Source organism: Plectropomus leopardus, chromosome 23 (assembly GCF_008729295.1).
Source record: "Plectropomus leopardus isolate mb chromosome 23, YSFRI_Pleo_2.0, whole genome shotgun sequence".
In the NCBI taxonomy this organism is placed as follows: Eukaryota; Metazoa; Chordata; class Actinopteri; order Perciformes; family Serranidae; genus Plectropomus; species Plectropomus leopardus.
Window position 1 is genome coordinate 8,553,963 of NC_056485.1, and position 22,165 is coordinate 8,576,127.

General features: G+C 41.5%; 2 protein-coding genes across 3 annotated transcripts in view; one reads left to right on the forward strand and one right to left on the reverse strand.

Moving 5' to 3' along the window:
* Positions 1-22,165, forward strand: part of pcxb (pyruvate carboxylase b) — a 350,229-nt gene that overhangs the window by 221,289 nt on the left and 106,775 nt on the right. The gene's annotated exons all lie outside the window — the stretch shown is intronic.
* Positions 1-22,165, reverse strand: part of LOC121962010 (leucine-rich repeat and fibronectin type-III domain-containing protein 4) — a 46,958-nt gene that overhangs the window by 18,050 nt on the left and 6,743 nt on the right. The window contains exons 3-6 of the mRNA XM_042512175.1: positions 5,006-5,617; positions 4,711-4,873; positions 1,974-2,144; positions 122-283 (exon numbers count right to left, since the gene is read on the reverse strand). Coding sequence (XP_042368109.1) covers positions 122-283; positions 1,974-2,144; positions 4,711-4,873; positions 5,006-5,591 — 1,082 coding nt within the window. The 5' untranslated portion in view covers positions 5,592-5,617. The remainder of the gene's footprint in view (positions 1-121; positions 284-1,973; positions 2,145-4,710; positions 4,874-5,005; positions 5,618-22,165) is intronic.

Consider the following 22,165-nt stretch of genomic DNA (forward strand, 5'->3'; position numbering starts at 1 on the left):
AATGAAATTAAATATGTGGTTATTTATCTTAGCGTGGAGTTGATCTAATGACAAAGTAGAAATCTGGAGCCCATGGCTGGACTAGTTGGGAGCCACTGTTATAATCAATGTACAAGTTTACCTTCCGGCTAAGTGAGGAGGTGTGGCACACGTCTCCATGTCGTCCCCTCGGATAAGCCGCCGTAACCATAGCAGTTCGCAATTGCAGTGCAGAGGATTCCCACCAAAATTTAAGCTTATGACAGCATTGTAGGGTGTGGGACTTATTGCACCTGTCTGGGACCTGAGGATTACAGACAGAAAGGCCATTAGTTCACTTGCACAAAGCCCAAATGTAGTCTAAATTAATTTCAATGCTATATTCTTAATCTGTTTGACTTAGATGGTAAATTATCCATTTTGAACGAACTCTATACATTTATCTTACCTCTTACCTCCCTCTTTTCACCCCCTGGTCATTTTTCCTCTTGCTTTGTAAAATTGCAACAGCTATCTTTTTTCTCAAATTCATACATTTTTTCTTCACTGCTGTATTATTAAGGAGTCAAAGGAGGAGTTTCAAGCAACAAAAATGAATTTTGCCATCAAGTGAGGTCACCAGGAAGTTAATAAGATCTTGCTGCTCAAAATGAGAGAAACAAGTGATTGTGAAAATGATCCACAACAGGCGATTCAAACCTACCCAGGAGCAATACTTAGCAGGAGTGCTGTTATAAGCATCTTGCAGCTGGCCTGTGCAAATTAAAATTGGAGTAATTTGCAAATATCGAGAATGAAAACAGGACTCTGTTGAGGTTACTTCCTAAGCAGGTTTCTGGAAGATACTTTTAAAGACCATGGTGGTAATATAGTCCCACTGTGATAGCATAATAGCCTAAACACCTGTATAATTTTCTCAGCTATGACACATTGTTGGCAAATACAGCAAACCAAATAGATGAGGGAATGGGCTGTACTTTCACATAAGTGTGTGCATTTATATATATATGAATATACATGGCAAGAAAAAAATATCTGTGAAAGAAAGAAGCAGTGAGAGGCTGCTGTATAGCACTTTCCATTGCAAAATACAGAGATAAAACCCACAGGTGGGTAAATTAAAATTGCAGTGTTTAGCAAAGCTCTCCACAGCACAGTCAGAGTGAACCGTAATGAAAAACCAAGACTGAGAGAGAATGGGGAAAGTAATCTCAAGTTAAGAATGGCACACAGAAGAGGCTGTTTTTTGAAAGCAATCTTGTTTGAATATAAATGTGTGTGTAAAAAAAAAAAGTTGAAAAACAAAGAAGACAAAAGTTTAATTAAAGAGATAGTTTGACCTTACGTTGTAACTTGTTTTAACAACAGCCCTGATTTGATAAACAAAATCACTGATTACAGCTCTGTTTGTGGTGCATCGGTACAGCGCCGGTCTTGCCCTTTAACATTCAACATATTTGCTGGACAATTACTGCAGTAAGACCATACAACACCCCTAGCAATTTGCTTTAAATCTCCATTGTGCTGAGTGCGAGTTCACTCAGGTCATGCCACAGCTGCACTCTGTGAGATAGTTATTTCTGAGTTAGAGGAGCTCTGTGGGCACGGCTACAATGAGTGTGATTTTCTTTTCTTTACTTCCCTCATTTCTTGCCATCAATTTATGTCCAAAGTTGAAAATGTTCGACTGGCCAGTAAGTGGGCACTAGAGACCTATGCGGCCCTTATTTATTCACCTTGCAGCCACTTGCCCCTGTGGTATAGTGTGGAACATACAACCACTCCATTTTATATAACAAACTGAATATATGGCAAAAAAAAATAGTGAATCAAGTGACTAAAAGCATTTAAAGTCTGTACACCAGCATTGTCTTCCTGTATTTCTGTGCCTCCTCTTAAAAACCACTTTGGTCGCTCTTTGGTGTCGCCTGCCACAGAATATTTTCACTAAGCCACGTCTTAGAGAAACATAAAAGGAGAAGCTTAAGAGCTACCTTGCAAACAGAGGATCAGGAGGCAGGGTGCGGAGCCTGTTGGAGGTCATATCCAGCCTCGCTAGCTTGTAGAGCTCTCCAAAAACTCCTTCTGCTATGTGGTCTATCAGGTTATGGTCCAGGTTGAGAGTGTGCAGACTGGCCATGTTCTGAATGGACTCCCATGGTACCCTGTAGCAATAACATAGAGGAATATTCAAGATTAATACACTCATCTTTTGTTTGACAGTGGATGACTTGGATAATATCTAATGACAGCTGTGAAGACAGGTCCACCACTCTGATGGTTAAAGTCCCTAATGGGTTAACTGACACTCTAGAAGAAATCAAGCTGATTAAAGGATGAACGTGCCGCTTATAAATCAGTCCAAGTTTACTTTCAGTGTTCTGAGCACATTTTTATTTTACTCTGCGAGAAAGCAAGAATAAGCAAAGACTAATCACTGACATCAATGACAGACTACGACAACAGATGCTCATTTTCCTTCTCAATCCTTTTTTTCTGGGCTTCACCAGTCCCATCTGTGACCCATTGCTGCAGTCATTCAGTATTGCTTGTGTGCACACATTCACTTAAGAACTGTTTTGGTCGAATTAGTGAGTCAAAACTGACGACTCAGGACCAACGAAATGGAATAAATGCGAGCTAATGCATTTATTTTTGGAGTTGCAGTCTTCCCTACGCTGTTGATTTCATCCCCTGTCTTTGCTGACTTCACCACAGTGTGTGGCTTCTTCTTAAGCAGAATATATGTTTGGCAGAGTATACATTTGCTCTGCCTTATCTGATAAAGACACTGAAGCAGTTCAGTTCTGAGCACAAAGAGAACCTGCTACCACTCAATATGCCACATCAGTAAGTTGATTTCAAAGCTCATTTGAGGAGAATTTATTGCTTTGTGTAATGAAATGAATAGATTAATTACTTTAATTACTTGAAGAGGAGAGAAAAAGTTGCAAAATCACTGACTGCGACAACAAACAGCATATGGTCACCATCTTTGTCTATATAGTGTAATGTCTCTGGACAGTAGGCATGTAATGAGAGGCTTGATGATTTATTAATTCATGTTTGTGGTGTAGATTAGAGAGAGACGTGGCGGGTGAAGCAGAATAGTGTTGCGCAAGGATGCATCTTTAATATAGTCCAAATTGTTGCTCACAAAAAAAACATTTTGTTATTAGACTTGTCCTACAAACAGGCCTTGAGACATAACAATTTTTAGGTAACAACTTATTTTTATGCCTCCACACCTGCGAGAGCTGCACCTGGAGGTATTATTTTCTCAAGACAGCATTAAGGGAATTTTTTCAAATTTAGCACAAACTGAATACATTTTGGTGGTCAAAGGTCAAGGTCACCATGACGTGATCAGTCTCATTCTTGTTAACATGACATCTCAAGAATGCCAAGAGGGAATGTCTTCAAATTTGGAAAATGTGTTCACTTGGACTCAACAATGAAATAATTCAAATTTGGAGGTAAACCATCACTGTGACACCAAAAGAACAAAGTCATACACTAATTATGAAAATGAGTTCTCACAAATGTCTAAATGGGTAAACTGGTGAAGTGATGCTATTGTATTACCAGTAGATCAACTTTCCTTTACTTTAAGTTAAACATTTTTCTGGTCATTACTCAGCATCATATCCTAAGAACAGAAAGGCAGATAGGAGAGGTTGTATTGGGTTTTTTTTCTTTAGTGAGTAAAGTTGACACTTCTCATCCTTGCTGCATTGCTCAACACCAGTGTCCCAGAAACTGAAGCACGTGCACTCAGTTTAGGCTCCAGAGTTGCTCTGTAAAACTGCTAAAAGCAGTATATGAACAAATCTAAGCTGCAGGAGGCGCAGAGCGTCTATCAGCATCCCTCACAATTAAATTACAGAGTTTGGCCTCGCCACCTGGAAAATCTCATCCCCTGCCTAAAAAGAGTTCTCCTATGTCATGATCTGTTTTCCAGTTCTGCACATTTTTAACTGTGATGAGAAAGAATCAGTGATGCCCGCTCACTTTGAATCACAGTCTGTGAAGACTCCTCTCAGTAACCCGCAGCAAAGGGCAAACAGCAGTTGCTAATGTATGCATCATTAAAACTCTTTACACTTTTCTTATGGCTTGGTGAAGGTTGGAGAGAGGCCAGAGAGCTCCTGTTGCGGAGACAAATGAAACATCTTAATCAGAACTGACAGCCAAAAGCTGCTGAATTCATCAACGCAGTGGGACACTATGAAGAGGAGAATAGGGGGGTTGATAGAGAATATCATCATTGTTCTGACTTATTATTTAGTCCAGAGGAATACAGAGTGAGACTGTCTCCATTGTCCTAGATACAGATGAGTGGAACACTGCACAGTGCGCTAAGGGAGGAACCATATAGAAAAGCTATAGCACTGCACACTCATACTCAGAGGAGTGACTGAGCTCAGGCTCATCAAATCTTAACAAAATCGAAGTCAAAGAAAATTAGGACCTCATCAAAATTGATTCACTTTCAATTTCCTGAGCTTTTAGGCCTCCTGGCCTCAGCAGTTTGAGCTAGTTCCTCTTCATTGTGTTTGCTGACTACTGCGTGATCACACAAGTGCCTTGAAATTTCGGGAGCTGAGCTGTGCGTCTGCTGCGTACACTTGAGACCAACAACTAAGCAGCAGTGTGTTTCTACTTCACAAAGCAGAACAGTATACTCCAGGCCTTTTGAGTGAATGCAAGGTGCGTGCAACAAAGGCTTACCTCCTGAGGTTATTGTAGGACATGTCCAGGTCTTCCAGTGTGAGCAGGAAGTCATCAAAGGCTTGGACAGAGACTTTGACCAGCTGGTTGTTGTTGACGATAAGGTGTTGCAGATTGACCAAACCTGCGAGGTCCCTTGGTCCAAGTGTTGTCAAACGATTCCCTGGACACACAGAAAAGAATAATACCACTTAAGTGTTTTGATTCAGTGTTTCCATGAACTAAACAGTCATATCCAAGTAGTTTTAGTCAGTAGGATTGGTTGTCTTAGAATAGGATTACTGTTTCGGCTCACCATCCAGATGCAGCGAGCGCAAACTCTCCAGGTCAGCAAAGGCCATTGGTCGGATCAGGTGGATGGTATTCCTCGACAGAGTCAGATCAACTAGTCCAGTCATGTTGACAAAGTCAATCCCGCCCACTTCCGTGATGAAGTTGTCAGCCAGTCGCAGCTCCACGGTGCGCCGGTCAACGTGCGGGGGGACAAACAGGAGGCCCTTGTCGGCGCAGAGCGTGCTGAGTGACTCCGAAAGGTTTCGACACACGCAGTGGAAGGGACAGGCCGAGACCACGCCCCACGTCTCCCCTGCTCCAATCAGAGACGGCAGCAGGCAGCATGTGACCAGAGTCAGCCAGTGAAACGCCGGAAGAGTGACAGAGTCGGGAAGGGTTCTTTTTGTGGCCCTGGGGCACGCGCAGTGGACGAGGTGGGATGAGGAGGGCAGAGATGAGATGAGGACAGGGGGCAGAAGAGAAAGAGAGAGGATGGATGCGGGGAAGAGGGAGGGGGAGGTGGAGCGTTCTGCCCTTTGTTCTGGGTGGAGGTGTGTGTGGGGCAGGTGTTTTTGTCTGCTGGGATTGAGGGGTGGGGGGACAGGCATGGTAGAACGCCTGGCGATCCACAGACCTGGAGGGAGACAAAGAGGGAGAGCGGGGAGAAGAAAAAGAGCAGTTTTAGGTTTATTGTTTTATAAGAGATGTCTGAAGTGTGTTTATGTGTCTGCTTTCTGTCTTCCACCTACTCTGACTAGACAGAGCTGGAATGAGAGCCTGTTCTACACACATGCATGTACTTGTGTGGGCTAAGGCCTTCTCTTAAATGAGTACCACTCTCCACTAATGCCCACTTGGTGCTTCAGAGCATCAAAAAAATCCATATTGAGAAATGGTGTTAGCCTCCTGCAACATTTCTTGCTGTACCTTTTACATATACACTTGCAAGCACACCGTCCCGTGCACCTCTTCACCACTATAGCTTATCACCTAGCAACAACATCCCAAAAGACTGAACACAGCCAGTCCCCATAGTAACAGTTACCTAGAAACCTGTGAGAACGGATTAGAGGAGTGTTATATCATCGGACCCTTTCTTAAGACTGTGGGTCAGAGAATCAAATTGGGTCAGCGGCCTATCAGCCTTGATTCCACTGCAAGACTCAAGTCACGCTCAATGTGGGCTCGGTGCAGTCCAACGCACACAAGGGGTCTGTTGTGATCCGAGACATGCAGAAAATCTCCCAGTAAACGCACGCTTTGTGTGCAGATATCCCAAAATACAGATAAGGTATAGAGATGAGTCACTGCCACTGATTGGCATGCATAATAGTTGTCATAGCAACTGTAACCTAGATACAGAGAGAGTGACAGGGAGTGTTGATAACAGTCATAGCGGCGGTGACTAGGGAGAGGAGACAGAGGATGAGACGGTGAGTCAGAGACAGACAGACAGAGCATCTTCAGGGGGCATTTTTACGCGGAGCAATCTGGAAACTTGTGCAGTGGAGTAGAGTTCTGAGCGCGGTGATTAAATAGCGAAAGATAATGTATGCAACCTAATACTTTGAGTAACGACAAGACATAACCGTATATCATGCTGACTTTACAGGTTGACGTAAATTGCCGGCTCAATATTTTCCATTAGGTGATAGCTTTGCTTTTTCTGCGTGAAACTAGAAGAGGGTTTACCATTTAGCTCACTTATTGAAGCAGTGTCGATATCCGAGCGTGCACTGGGGGGGGGGGGGTAGTTTTGCACTCTACTCTTTGCTACATGGTTCACTAGGTGTACTTAAAAAATGTGAGCTGTGTTAAACTACGGACCCACGGATCCAGTAAAGAAAAAGAAATCGACTGCTTGAAATGGTGATACTTTTTTATCTCAGCCTGTTCAAGCAAAAAGAAAAAAGGAAATTTCCCTCTTGGATGATGGGAATACATTACTTATGGATTACTTTAGGCTCCACTGAATGATATCATTACTTCCTTAATGTCATGCTTTTCCTTTTGAAACTAGATTTTTGGGCAGAACATTAAAATGATAGGCTCTTAGTTAAAGGTGCCACATTTTAAAAAGTTAGATTTCCATGTTTTTCGACCACAGAGCAAGTACAAGTGTTGCATACTGTGAAAATATCAAAACTCTCAATCCACAGAGAAATACACACTGTCTGCATTCAGATACGTGGTCTTTAAACGAGCTGTCAGGATTTCTGTGAAGTTGCAGAGTCACAAATGTAAACGGTTTTCAACTTGAAAAATAAACACTCTAAAGGGGCCCCTTTCTATTTCCTGTTGCAATGTTTTACAGCGTATGTGGGTATGTTTACATGGACACGATTAACCAGTTTATGATTAGGTTTTTGGAGAATCCTGTTTATGTGTTCAAGCATGTAAACACCATATTCCATGTAGGAGAAATCCGAATATGCTTGTAGTATTTTGAAAGAAACCAGGATGTATACGGAGAATATGAATAAGCCAATTTCTCTGTGCACATGTAAAAACTATATCCTGAGTGTGATCCTATTTGGGATAAGCCTCATTAACAGGTTATTTATGTCTGTGTATTCGCACTCAGGCTCTAAAATGGAGCATTTCAGACAGGAGGGGAATAGAGCTATAATCAGGCAGACAGTATGAGAAAAATAATGTGTTTTTTCAACTTTTAAGCATGTAAACATGTTGTAGTAAAAACCCAAAATATGGGACTGAACCCAAGCGGACCCAAGTATGACCTTGAATATAAGCATAATATGGGACCTTTGAAAGCAAAGAAAAGGGAAGTAAGCAGTTTCTCTCTGGGATGATGGGAATATATTACTTATGGATTACTTTAAGCTCCACTGAATAGTATCATTACTTCCTTAATGTCATGCATTTCCTTTTGAATCAGGATCTTTGGGCAGAACATTAAACTGATGGGCTTTTAGTTAAGAAAAAAAAGCTGTTATATATGATAAAATGTGCACAAAGACAAGTTTTTGCCAATTTACATGACCTTTAATAGACTTCAGCGTTAGAAAACACTGTATTTTTGCTACTTTACTGTTAATAGTTGAGTAGTGCTTGGTCGCTCTAGGGAGTTGTAATGACTACCAGGAACTTGGTACGCTTTTCAAACCAAAACTAAAAATATAACTCCAACTTCGACATGGTACCACAGATAGTTATTTCCTTATGTATGGTGTCATCATTTTCAAAAAATTGCTTGCAGCAGTAGAGGGTTTGGGTGTGCAGGGAGAGGGAGGGAGACAAAGTCACGAATGCCTGCAGTGACAGCCAGTCCCCAGGGCAGTCGACGTTGGAAGTCGACTGCTCCTGAGCTCCCGTGGAGGCATGCATACTAAAAATGTAAAAAACGCTCCTGAAAAAAGTGAAATGCTGCTTAAAAAATGTGTCTACTCTGCGGCGGCCCTGAAAAAGCCCTAACGTCAGGTGTTGTTGTAGAACGAGCAGGGGTACTTCAGTCCCGGCTCCGACCAGCTTACCCCATGTGCTTTGCTAATGCTTGCTCCTCAGACAGCTCACTTTACCCGCAGCTCGCTGAATGTCAATACGCTCACGTACTCTCCTGTTGCGCAGCCTGTGTGTCTCACCACTCCTTCATGTGACCTTTATCTTCCCTTCACCCCCCATTTCTTATCTTTTCCCCTCCTGTCTCGCTTTCTCACTCCTGTAGTAACTTCCTCAATTCCTTACTCTCTCTTTCATCTTCACCTCCTCTCTCTCCTTGTGGAAGCCTTCACTTCCTCTTCCTTGTGTCATGCACACCTTCACCCTCCCCCCGCAGCCCTCTCCTCTTCCTCCTGTGACGCTATTACTTAGGAACGTTCTTTTGTTTCTGTGCTATCCATCCCCTACCATTTATCTCTCACAGCCGTGCTCCTCCTTGTGTTTTCTATCTTTCTCTATCCTGTGTCTCCATCCTTGCTCACCTTCCATCTTATAACCCTTTCCGCCTCTGGCTGCTCTGTAAATTTCCGCATTTTCTTTCTTTATGTCTCATTCCCTCTCTTTCTCTCTCTCTCTGTCTTGTCTGCCCTTGAGGCAACCTGAGTACGACAATGTTATCAGTCACAGCTCTACCCTGCCACCTTCTCCCCCGTTTTTTCCCCTCCTGCACCTCCTCTGCCTCTTTTTGTCTTGTCTCTCTATCGCTTGCTGACTCTGCTGCCCTCCATGTCTCCTTGCCTCCTACTTTCAGTAACAAACTTTACACGCATATGCACACACACACTCGCTTAGATCCTGCGTGCCACACACATGATATTCTGTTATCATCTGCCGTGCTCTGCTTGTCTCGGCTCCCACCTTGCTCTTCTTCAGTCTTCTCCCTTTCCTCTTTATCTCTTGCTCTTCCTCTATTAGGGAGCAGATCTCATTTGCAACTGGAGCAGAGCAGTATTGAAGCTCTCTGACACACACACTGGAGTTGGGTGTAACCGATCCGTTCGCTTAGTGATCGATCTGACCCAGAGAGATGGATAGCACACTGTCCCATTCATTTACACTCCTCCCTTTTGCTCTCTTTTTTGTAAACCTCTTCTTTCTGTCTTGTTAGTTGTCTTTCCCATTTAAGGGTGGTAATCATACGTGTAATTGATTTTTACAGGTTTGTAGACTATGTGTTAAGGGGGGTCACTTTAAGCTTGGTGTCTGTGATTTCACGAGTTTAGGCATGGTATGTACGTGCTTGGTGCTCAGCTGTTGCTGTAATGTGACTTATCTTTTTAATGCAAATGTATTTCAGAGGATGTGACACCAATATCTCTAGGAGGCGGTACAACAACATCAAATATATCTTTTTCAATATGACAACTTTTCCACCTCAGCCAAGTCTCACTTTTTGCAATATTTTATCTTTGTTTTGAAGCAATGCCATCTCCACTCCGCTTTTTCATGCTCAAATTGAAAATGCGCTCAAAACAGGTAGATGAAAATGTACCCAGGGTTTCTCGAATGTAAAGATAATTTTTCATAATATAGGATGTGAAACATGTTATAATGCCTTGTTATATAATACAGTTAGTCAGAATGCATTATGTTATGTTTGATAGCCCATATTGCGATGACTCATTCTCAGTCCTAATTTATCATATACTGACACTCGGTCAGTGGCCCTCAACGTCAAATTATGACGCTTTAGTTACCCCTGTAGCATCAGTTTTGGATGCTGAGGGAGGCTGTGTCAGTTTCCACTTGTTACACACATAGTGCCTTTGCAAAACAGGTTTGCTTCATATTAGCTTTTCAACACACCTCCCTATCGCCATATGCAGACTTTCTCGCTATTTATACAGTGTCATTTGCTCAGGGCCTCTAATAATGATGCATATAAACGCTAAATGGTGCCTCAGTGTCACAGGCCAATGGCCCCTGACCAAGCATCACTGGAATGAAAATGGGTTTATAGGTACCCTTGAGGCAACATTTTTTTTATTGATCATTATATTGGTTCATTTCTGTAAACCTTTTTTATTTTACATTTATTTTATTTTCTTCGATAAGTTTCCGGAATCCAAGGTGGTGTCTTCAGATAGCTTTTCTCTAAATATTCAGTTTACCACGCTATATAAATTTGCTCATGCTCGCACTTTAGATAACTCAATTAATCTGATTACTATAGCATAACACATTGCTGCTCTCAGTTTTCTCAGGCATTTATTGAACTGCACTAACAGTTTTTGAATGTAGTGTTTGTGTACACTGGGTTAGGGTAGTTTTTTAATTCAGATTTTTATCTTGCATATGTTTTTTTTTTTCCCTTATCTTGAGCTGCCTGTTTGGTCTTTTTCTTGTGCTGCTGCAACATTTGAATTTCCCCTCTGGGGATCAATATAGTCTTATCGTACACATTGGAGTGATGCAGTGTACAGGTGCAGTACAGTATGTGGGAGTTCACTATCAGCTGGTATCTACACCTAATGTATATGGTTAGCTCATGCCTGTCTAGTGTGTGTCTGTGTGTTCCTGTGTTTGTACAGGTGACATTTTCCTGCACTTAGGAGGCCCTTGCTTGCTTTTAAGAGTTTGCTGCTGAACTTGCAAGAAGAAAGAATACTCACACACACACACACACACACACACACACACACGCATAGGAATAAGGACAAAAACCCTTTGGTATTAAGCCTGCTTGATTCTTTTTGGGAAGGAAAGAAAAAAGAGAGCCAGTCGATGAAAGATAGATGACAGAGAAACAATTCACAGAGGAGGAGAGGACAGAAAGACAACATGAAAGAGATCAGACAGAGAGCTTCTGAAACTGTGTGAAAATCCCATCACATGAAAGTACATGTGCTTTTGTCTCTGTGTATGTGTTTGTAAAGTACGAGCAATCCCGGGCATGTGTACTGTACCAGTGTCCGACTTTTTTTCCTTTTTTTTTTTTTTAAGTTATTTTCTTTTGCTCCCACTATTTTGGGAAACCTCTCGCTACGCTACCCTGCGCGAACCCTCAGCCCTCCAGAGAGCAAGAACCAGGCGGGTGGAGAGCGCAGAAAGGCTGCATGAAGTGAGAGTGAGAACATGAGCTAAAAGCGTCTGTGGAAGGAACTACTCAGTGTAGCCCCGGTGTTGGAGCACGACTCAGAGCGGCGAGGCTGAACCTGAGCTCAACCTAACTTCCAAAAGTTTCTGTTTAAACACCCACAACATCCCCGGGAGAGTCCGACTTCTTTCTGTAAGGGCAGCTGAACATGACGCTGCTAATAGCTTCAGAATGATGAATTTTTATCAACTACGTGTTACTTTTGAAGCGCGCCTCTGCAATTAAGAGAAGCTTTAGGCATGACTTAAAAGCTGTAATGTGTCTGTTTGGCAGTATCTTCACATGGAAGACCTATTGCACTTAAAGACTTAATTTCCCCTTTTGGTCTCAGTCTTTAAGCCTCCATGGACTGTTATAAATGTCAGGCCCTTCCTAAATGCCAGCTACGAAGATGTTGATAAACAGTGTGTGTGTGTGTGCGTGTGCGTGCGTGCGTGTGTGTGTTTGCAAGTATATTGCCAAATCTGCATATTGGCGTATGCATTTGTGCATCCTCTCTGGCACGCGCAAATGCCATTAGCCTGTAATCGACTTAAATCGACTTAGGGAATGTTGCAGTGTTTATAAACAAGGGGATTTGTATTAGCTCTCAAAAGCCACTTATCACAGGCACAGTAATCCACAGATCTGATTGGAGAGTGAATAGGTACACCACGAGGCTTCAGTCAAAATCACTGACAGCCATGTGAAGGGGTTAATATTTCACTATTAGACGTCAAAAGCAGCAGTGAATGAAAATCGCAAAACGTCATTTGGCTGTCAATACGCATTGCTGACGTGAGCATTGTTTGCTCTGCAAATACACACCAGCTCTATTGGCACAAATGCAAAGGATCAAATGTGGAGGCAGCCTTTCATACACGCACAGAAATTCTTTCAAACACCAAGGCTTCCTAGCATGCACTCTTCCTCATAATCCAAGCCCTTGATATTAGGTGAGCGCTTGCATACAGAAACAACCGCTAGCATACCAAAACAGTCTACCCACACAATCATAATTATAGGAAAGGGCCGACACACACACACACACACACACACACACACACACACACACACACACACACACACACACACACTCTCTCTCTCTCTAGGCAAGGAACAAAAGAACGCCCACATAGCCTCTTCGTGCGGCAGTCGTGTGTACTGTAAGCCCACTCATCCTTTTGATACTATCACTCCTCTGTCATTCCTCTGTCGTATTCTGTCCTCTTTAGTCGTCGAGAATGTATAGAAAGCATGAGGAGAGGGGTACGGCCTTATGGATATGGAAACGGACAACAAATGATGGCGGCAGAAAGAACCGTGAGAGGGAGAGAAGAGAGGAAAATAGGAGAAGAGTGCACAAGATGGTGGAGCTGAAGGGGGGGGGCGAATTGGAGGGGAAGCCAGAGCGAAGAGCTGAGAACAAGCGGGAAAGGAAAGAAGTTTGAGGAAGATGGCGAAGAAAGAAGGATGAAGAGTCAGTGTGTATGAATGTGCGTCGTTAAGCGGATGGGCAGAGAAATATGTAAAGGCGATAAACGGGTGAAGGCCACCATCCATCACTGTCAGAGAGAGGGATGAGGGAGGGAAGAGTGGATTTGATTAGGGAAAGGGAGAGCTGTGTTAGAACTGGGTTTGGTAGATATCATCATCACAGAGGTGGGAGAAGCAGGAGGACAGCAGCCAGAGAGAGAGAGGGAGGCGTGGCTGAAGGATGGGAGTGAAAAGGTGACAAGGAAAAGAGTGAGAGGAGGAGGAGTGAGGTCGCTGGTCAAGAGAACGGCAGTTAAGTTGTAAAGAATTGGCTGGGGACACATTACACAATGCTGAAACTTTATTGGCCATCATAATGGTCTGAAAATTTTTATTTAGGCAGTAAACTGGAGGTCAGAAATTAAAAGAAAGTGTTAAGTGTGGGATGATGAGCAGCTGTGACAATATTGGATTTAAATGTTTTTCTGTGTGGTAGGGTGTCGTTTCACAATGTCTACGTTTACATGCACAAAATATAAAGTTTTTGCCCTTAATCTGAAAATGACAATATTCCTGCTAAGCTGTTTACATGGCTGATGAAAATGAATATTCCACTAACTTCTGTTTACATACAGCTGTATATACTCTGATTATATGCCCTAAAATGTTGTTTATCACTTCAAAATATAGAGAAGTGGAATTGTGCCATTTGATTCTTCGTATCAAAATAGGACTTTGTCACAGTTTTCCATTAGTGGCAGACTTTTTGGACCATATGAACACAGCCATTCTCTCACTCCTTCAACCATCCTCCTGAAAAAGGTTGCAGTTAGAAAATTTGCACAAATCCGAAAATCTGTTACGATCTATGCTTATAATGCTTTAAAGTAAATATTTTTCTCTGTGCATTCAGAAATGTTGGCTTCCCTTTTGGGCACGCATTTCAACCACAACCTTGCAAACTGATGCCGAGTTGATTTGTGTACAACGCATCCATGACAACGCACAGAGTTGACTATAAACAGACAAGAGGCCGTGTGTTGCAAGCTGCGGTAATAAACAAACAATTGAGAAGCATATTCTGAATGTGCTGTATACATATCCAAATAATGCTCCTAAAGTCCAAATAATACTACAAATCCCAAATGTCTTAATCCGGAAAAGCTTCATTTGGAATATTTGATTCGAATATGCTGTTTGCACGTCCAGAATCAAATTCAGAATATTGTGATATTCAGAATAATAGCTGAAGATTAAGGTTCATGTAAACCAATTTTCAATTTTGATGGCAATATGATAACGGAGATTCATTACAGATGCAACACATTATTTTTTCAAATAATGTTAAAAAAAAAAAAAAGGTTTATCAGAACCTTACCTAAATAAATTAAAATCTAAAATTGTTTTTTGAATTTTGAATGAACTATTGAACTAGCTGGATGGATATTTAAGAAAACAAGGATTAAAAATCTGGCCAAATGTTAAATGATAATTTTGTTACTTTACAGTTTTTTAAAGTGGATTCTAGAGACGCACAGTCTTAAATAGCAGTTTTAGCCATTTTTTAAATTTACTTTCTGCATGTAGCAGTACAAAGATGGACGAAAATCATTTTTAAAAAAACAGTCTTCATGTCTGTTCTGGGTCTGAGGCTTTAGTGCTCATGTTTAAGTGAGAAGTGTGAAGAACAATAGCTTTCAGACACAGGGTGCATATAATCCCAGCCTTTTTGTCAAGTGTATGCCTCTCAGAAACAAAAAATAAATAAATCTGCAAATGTCAGTCATTAAGTGCTTGATGCGTAGTTCTTTTTCAATCTGTACAGTCATGTGTTTTTTTTCCAGCTGTATAGGTAGGGGGTATTGATGGAAAAAGCTTACAGAACCCCTGAGGTAAATAGCAGGAGTGAGGGAAGAGAAATGGGAAATCAGAGAAAAGAACTGAAGTGCATTCTCTTTAAAATAAAAGGACTGCAGTCTCCTCACGGCAGGGCTCCAAAATAATACAGTTCTTCTGAAATACTCTACTCAACTAATTCCTCCCAAACCTCTATGTTGTTTTTGAAAGAGAAAAGGAAACAGCTTGTGTATCTGTGTGTGTGTGTGTGTGTGGAGAGAGCAAGTGTCTGTGTATCAGCATGTGTATACCCATCTGTATGCACCACCCTCTCTGACTAAATCCTGTTGGAATCCATCCTATTTGGAAGATTTTGATAATTGTTTCTATTCCTGGAACATTGCACAGTCAGATTTTTTTATGTTTTTTTGTTTGGTTGGGTTTTTTTTTTTTGGTTTTTTTTACACCTTTGGAAAACTTCCACTTATGCATCAGTTTAGGAATTAAACGCTTATATAAAGACCTTGATTTTGTCTCAGTGACGCACATTTCACAGCTCTTGCATGAAGACCATAAAAACTCCAGTTTTTGGCGATATTCTTCAGCAGTTTGAAAATCAAACGTTCGCTGCATATGTCCAGAAAATTGACTTTGGAGACATGAGCGTTTCATCAGAGCTGAGTGAAATTGTAGCAGAGTGCTTTTGGCTACCGCACCTTATCTTATAAGAAGTTCTTAAAAGTATCTATAATCTTTTAACATGGCAGCACTTCAGAGGACGCAAGCCACTCTGCAGTTTGGAGTATAAACATAATGATATTGGTGGAGGCTTTTAAGTTCGGCTTTTTAAAGGCTGCCACACTTCGCATCTACTTCGCAAAGATAAGAAACCCAGTCTTTAATGAACTTTGGAAGCTTAGTTTAAAATTGAAGTTTAAAAAGTCAAAAAAAAGTAGAGAAACCAATATTACCTTGGTTTCTTTTGATGTATGGCTGTTTTCAGAGGCCAGACCTCCTCTCTGTGATATGTAGAAATGCAAGGCTGCAAAAAGTGCTTGATATTCTGCAAAACAAGGCGGCCGAGTTAACACAGTGCTCTGATTTACCACAGGCTGTGAACTGGTGAACCGTAACAACTTGTGTAATGGTGGACAAGGAAATCTCAAGCAGTGAACCACAGCGTCAAGTAGACCTTGCTCTTGTCTGCCTTACGCGTGGAGTAGAATTTTGTATTTGATGTCACCACTGTTCATGTTTGCTCCACTAGTTGGGGGTTTGGTGTTCACTGGTACCCCAACCCCATTTATCATCAAATAATTTTTGGACTTGGAAGTCACTAGTGCTAAAACTGAGTAACATATTTGTTGTTGAGTAGTTGTCTATTTTTATACCTCCATGCATCAATAGCAGAGGCCAGAGGCATTATATTTTTTGGTTGTCTGTTCGTCCCATTATCTTTAATGCAATATCTCAAGGACACCTTGAGAGAATTTCTTCAAATTTGGCACAAACATCCACTTGGATTCATTAATGAACTGATTTGATTTTTGTGGTCATAGGTCAAAGGTTAGAGTCGCTGTGGCCTCTTTTTTCTCATTCTAGTGAATGCAATATCTTAAGAAAAGCTTGAGCGAATCTTTTTCAAAGTGAATTCAATGAAGTGATTAGATTTTGGTGATCAGAAGTCAAGGTCCCTGTGACTTTGCATCCATCTTATTCTTGTGAGCACAATAACTTCACTGTGACCTCATAAAGTTATGCAAAAACACATTTCTGGCCATTACTCTGCATCATAGCTCAGGAATTTGGTCAGATACTGAATAGCCGACACTAATCTTGGATGTTCACCTTGAAACTGGCGATCTGTGCTGCTGAGGGTGTGATGTTTGTGAAGCATCCATGTTTTCACAGACAAGGACCTAGGTGCAACCTAAATGGTTCACAGAAGCATCAACTTCTGAAGTGGTAGCTCTTGTTTTGCAAACATGATCTGTACTAATAGAGATTAAGTGAGCAATTAGCCAGATAAAGACCTTGTTGATTTTTTTTCTCATTGTTGTATAATTATGAGTTAATTTATAATATTTAACTGGGCAGTATATTTGTAGTTATCATCATGAAGCTAAAATAAGATAAAAAAATAAAAATGAAACCTCATAAAACCTGTGGGACCAGCTGTACAAATGCCTAAAACCCCATCTGACTTGTACAAAAATAAAATAGGCTTGTTCCACAAACTCAATGACCAAACAACTCAAAAACTTTCCTAAGCAGTTCTGGTAACAGTGTTGTGTTATATCTGCGGCAGCCAATCTCCCCCTCCTCTCTGGGTTTTTTTTTTTTTGTAATTTTGTTTCCTCCCTTTGGAAAGTCTGCACGACTGCACAGCTTGGGGATCAAATTTTCTGGGAGGTAAATTGAATTGGCAAACAGCAGAGGTGACAATGATTTTCTTTGGCACTTCGTTGGCTCAGATCGTGCCAGGGAGTGGTCCTTACATGATCTGTTATGAAGCTTTCATTTGAATTTTGAAGTTTTATCCACTTTCTAGTCTTTATCTGCTCAGATCAGTATTTGTATTTGTATTTAAAGAAGTATGCTGGCACACGCTGGTGTTGTTTGTGCATTTTCTTTCACAGCGAAGGTACCTTGTAATGCTTCAATGTCACTCCAACTGCAAAGTAGGATCTCAGTATTATCTGTTTGGAAAGTCCTTCTGTAAGCTGTAGCAGCAGTTTTGTTCTATACATCTATAATAGTGTTACAGATGGATACAGTTCAGCAGCCAAAATGACGGGAACAGCTGAGCAAATGAGGGGCATAAAGTACTGAAAAAAAGGAGCTCTGGCAGCACTGTTACATTGCTATACCAGGATGCCTTTTCACTTGGAGAGGAATCATTTTTCATTGGTGGATCACTGTCATATTGGTGCCAGAGAGGCAGCTCAATACTGCTCTGTTTTGATGCTCCCTTACTCCAGATGGCAATGGCACAGTTGCATCTGATTAAATTGCACAGTAACATGGTTTAAGATAGGGGCTAATAAAGCCTGTAATTAATAGCTCACAGTCTTTGTTTTTTCCACATGCTCATCTTTTGATGCAGATTCCATATTGTGCTGAATGTGATGGGGAAATTAATCTTGGCATCTGTACGGTTTGGCATCCTCAATGTACTGTACACGCAAGCGCTTCTTTTTAAAGTGGCTATAATCAGTGTTTTTACAACAATATATCAAATGAAAGTGTAAAAGGGGTCTCTCGTAATGATGGTCCTACAGAGAATTATTACCTAAATCTGCACCTTCCCTCTGCTTTTCAGAGCTTTATTGCAAGTTTCAGCTTATTGTTTGGTGCAAATTTTGGCTGTAGCAGCAAGATATTTTCAATGAGAAAGCTCTAAAAAGTCTTTTCAGGATTTCATAATGTAGCAGTTGCAAAAATAATGCAAATTCAGTCATTCTCTGCGAATTCAGGGCAACCTTAACCCTAACACCAAACTTTTGTCCAATTACTGCAACTTGAATGCAAAATTGACTATTTAAAACTGGTAAAATCTTATTGTAGAGCTGCACACAGCATATTGTTTCGCTCAGCCCCTCTCTCTCCCTTAATCATGATACTGCTGCTTCAGGATGGCAGCTCTGTGCCTGGGACAATGTCACACACACAGTGACAGGGCTAACTGTTTACATCACATGGCTGATGTTATCTAACGATTATTAACAAGTAGAAAGACAGAGCTGAGCCATTTTGGTGTTAAAGGTTTGGTGTTGGATGTCAATAGCTGCTATGGGGCTTCTGCCCAAACAACGAAATATGGCGAATAGCAATGAGATTATACTCTGCTGTGTTAGCTTATGCTAACCGAGCAGAGAAAGTAGGAGGAGAGCAGCTCACTCTGTGCTCATAATCTATTTAAAGTCTCGGCCTGCACCGCAACCCATTTTGCAATTTTCACTTGAATTTCATTACAAAAAAACCCCACCTATTAAACAACAGTCATCGCAACTATGCAGAAAATCTGCCATGAAATCAAGTATTTCAGGCCACAAAACTCCCCAGAACAGCTCACGAAATCCTGGCAGGACTTTCTAGAAGCTTCAGTAACAGTTAACCACCAGCAGGTAAACATAGTAAAGCATTTAGCACTATTAAAGAATACTAAAGTATACTTAAAACCTGCAGGTTATTACTCATGCTGGTGTTGACTCGTCAGACTTGAAAGGAAACTGCTATGGACCTGATCCCATTCATATCAGTCTCACCTGTAAGAGTTTGGAGTCTGTCCCACTGTCTGCACCAGCCCGTTTCAAACTGTGTCTGATTGCAAAATGAATGCTGCCTAAATTTTGTAATTATGTTCCTGTCCCGTTAAATGTGATAGTGCCGTCGCCTGCGGGTTTGGGCCCAGTTCCAAACACTTGGATTGTGAAGCATCTAATCTATTTGAGTCCAGTCTCAGTAGATATTCTCCTGCAGTTTAATGCTTTAGGGGGTGTGTCAAATGTATGTGAAGGGGTGGCTTGTTGTGTGTGCTGGTGCTTGCAGTCATCGACGGGTCACTGAAGAGAAACTCTTCGGCTTGAACTACTTCATTTTTTAATCCTCATTTTCTCCACACGCATTCTCCCCCTTCAACTTGCAGACATACAGATACTTAAATACAGTTCTGCTTGCACCCACAAATTTGCCTTTGCGTGACACACATTATCACAAGTGTTGCAAAATAACTGACCTGCCACTCACCCTGAACATAATGCGCTTGCAGTTTTCCCTCCTCCTCTGTTCATCCTTTCTGTTTCTCTCATCCCTCCTTCATCTTTCTGTCTCTCCAGCTCTACCTTTTTATCACTACATAAAGATAATTCCTTTTTCTTCTTGTGTTTCTCATTTTTCTATCCTCTTTCACTGCCTCATCTCCTCGCCTTCTCTCAATTCCATCTTGTCCCTCTTGATTCGTCCATATCAGCCTTTTCCTGCAACCCTGCCGTATTTTCTCTGGGTGATTGTGTGTGTTGTGTGCACCTGTGTATGTTTACATAGCTAATCAACAAAAAATTGCCAATCCACCACAAACACGGGTCGACAAGCAACACACAAAACACACCACTTCTGAGCTGTCAACATCTCCCGCCCAATCATAAACCCTGCGGCGTCAATTATATGGACCCTGATTGGCTGACACGCCAGGATGCAGCACATGAAAAAGTGTGTCTGTGTGGAAATGTGTATGTGTGAATGTATGTTCAAGTGGCAGTTTGATGATTCAGCAGGGCTCACTAAGACTACAATTACCCAATCAGCGCTCTGCATCCAGCACAGTGGGTCAATGACATGCCAACCAGGCCTCTGAATCAAAGTGATGGATGTATTGATTAATGCTGCTCACTTATACAAACTATCTATCTTTCTCTGTCTTCCTGTTCTTTTATTTCCCGCTGCTTTTGTTTATATCCATCTATCTCACCCTGTGCTAGAATAGAAGGATGTTGACCAGGCGAGGGATGAGAGGTGGCGTGCAGATCGAAAGAATTTGCGATGATTACTTGGTTGAGGCCTGTTAGCATCAAGCATGTTTGATCACAGAGGCTACCCTCAGCCATAATGAATCACAAACTGCACTGTAACCCACCACAAAGAGCCTTTTCTCCCTCATGTGAGACGCTAATAAAAGCGAGACAACACTGCGCTGAAATGAGCCTGCAGGGGAAACTGGTTTCCCTTGAGTTTGTTTATTACTGCGTCTCATATTCTAATGCTTAGCAGTGCTGATACAAGCAGGACTCGCTCGGTGCTTCACTGACAGACTTCGACTATATGTGCCGCCAACTAAGTACGAGCCCCGGTTTTCTTCTGACAGTCATCACCCACGCTGCATTCTGCATCATGATTCAGTCGAGCATCTACAACCTACCGCATCTGTTGAGCATAGTTGTAATGCAGACAAACACCTGTGAGTTTGCTAGTATGCTAGTATGCAGCTGTCGGAGTGGTGTTGCCAACATGCATAGCGGGTGTTTCTTACCAACCATCTTTGTAAGCTGATGGATTTAGCAAGTCTTGCAAATGTTCAGAAACTCCCCGTTGATAGTTTTATATCACACAGCTGTCTAAATGAAAGCCAAAATACTGTCAAATGTCTCTTCTTGATTCTTTTAATCAGTTAGTTAATCTTAGAAGAATTACAGCAATACAGTATGAGGTAGTGGACTTGACAGATAACTTGGTTTAATGGTGATTTTGCTTTTGATAGGCCAGCTTCCAATAACCAGTGACTAGCAAGTTGACTTTATTTTTTTTAAGATTATATTTAGGGCTTTTCTGCCTTTATTTGATTGGACGGATTAGCGTAAAAGGGGGAGAAAGGTTGACATGCTGCAAAATCCAAAGCCACTGCAGCAAAGACATACATGAGGCACCTGCTGTACCAGGTGAGCTATCCAGTGCCCCAGCCAGTTAATTTAATTTTCTTTTTCTTTTTTTAAAGACATTTTATCCAAGAGGCCTTTCCCTTTAGTCCAGTGCTCTCATTGAGCTTTAGTGCTGTGTTTCAAATCACTGTCTTTTTAGAGGTGGTGAAATTTTAATGTTTTGTCTTGACTTCTTTTATTTGGCTTTGCTGACAGCCAGCCAGTTGCATCAGCATTTGAAAACAAAGTGCCCACTCCCCAGAATGTGGTTTTCTACTTGTTCCTCAGTCTTTCTGCACTGCGCACCACCCAAGTCTGGTGCAGCTAATGTAGCTAGCTGGCAACAATACTCGCATGGCTAAAAAAAAAAAACAACTATCAACAGATCAATTAATAATAAAGCTACTTATTAGTTGCAGCGTTAGTGTGATAAATGCCTCCCATCTGCCTTTTCATGAAGACTGAAATAAAACTATTCCATCCAGCATAGCTGAACAGGTTGTAGCTCTTGGTTGGATCGGTTGCATAGCTGTTGGTGAGCTCTTTCTCTGATTGGATTGAATGCACCTGAGTTTTGTGTGTGCCCTCTTTTCCCTCTCCATCTCAAGGGCTTTTTCACAAAGCAGGATTAGCGGGTTAGCTTGATGACTTTAAAAAGTACTTTGTGAAATTTTGCCAGCGATTCTCAGTCTGCACAGCTGAATATTTCTCCACCTGATATTCAAATGCACTGTCATAGATTTGTATCAGTGTTGCAGTGAAAATGGAATAATCTTTTACAGGTATGTGGGTAACTTTCTAATCCTGATTTTGTGAAATGCCCTGCAAAGGCTCATGGGTCCTTAAATCAGAATCGGTTCCTGATATTTTCTGAACCTTCAGATACCTCCATCTCCACCTTTGTCCTCCTCCTCTCATCCCT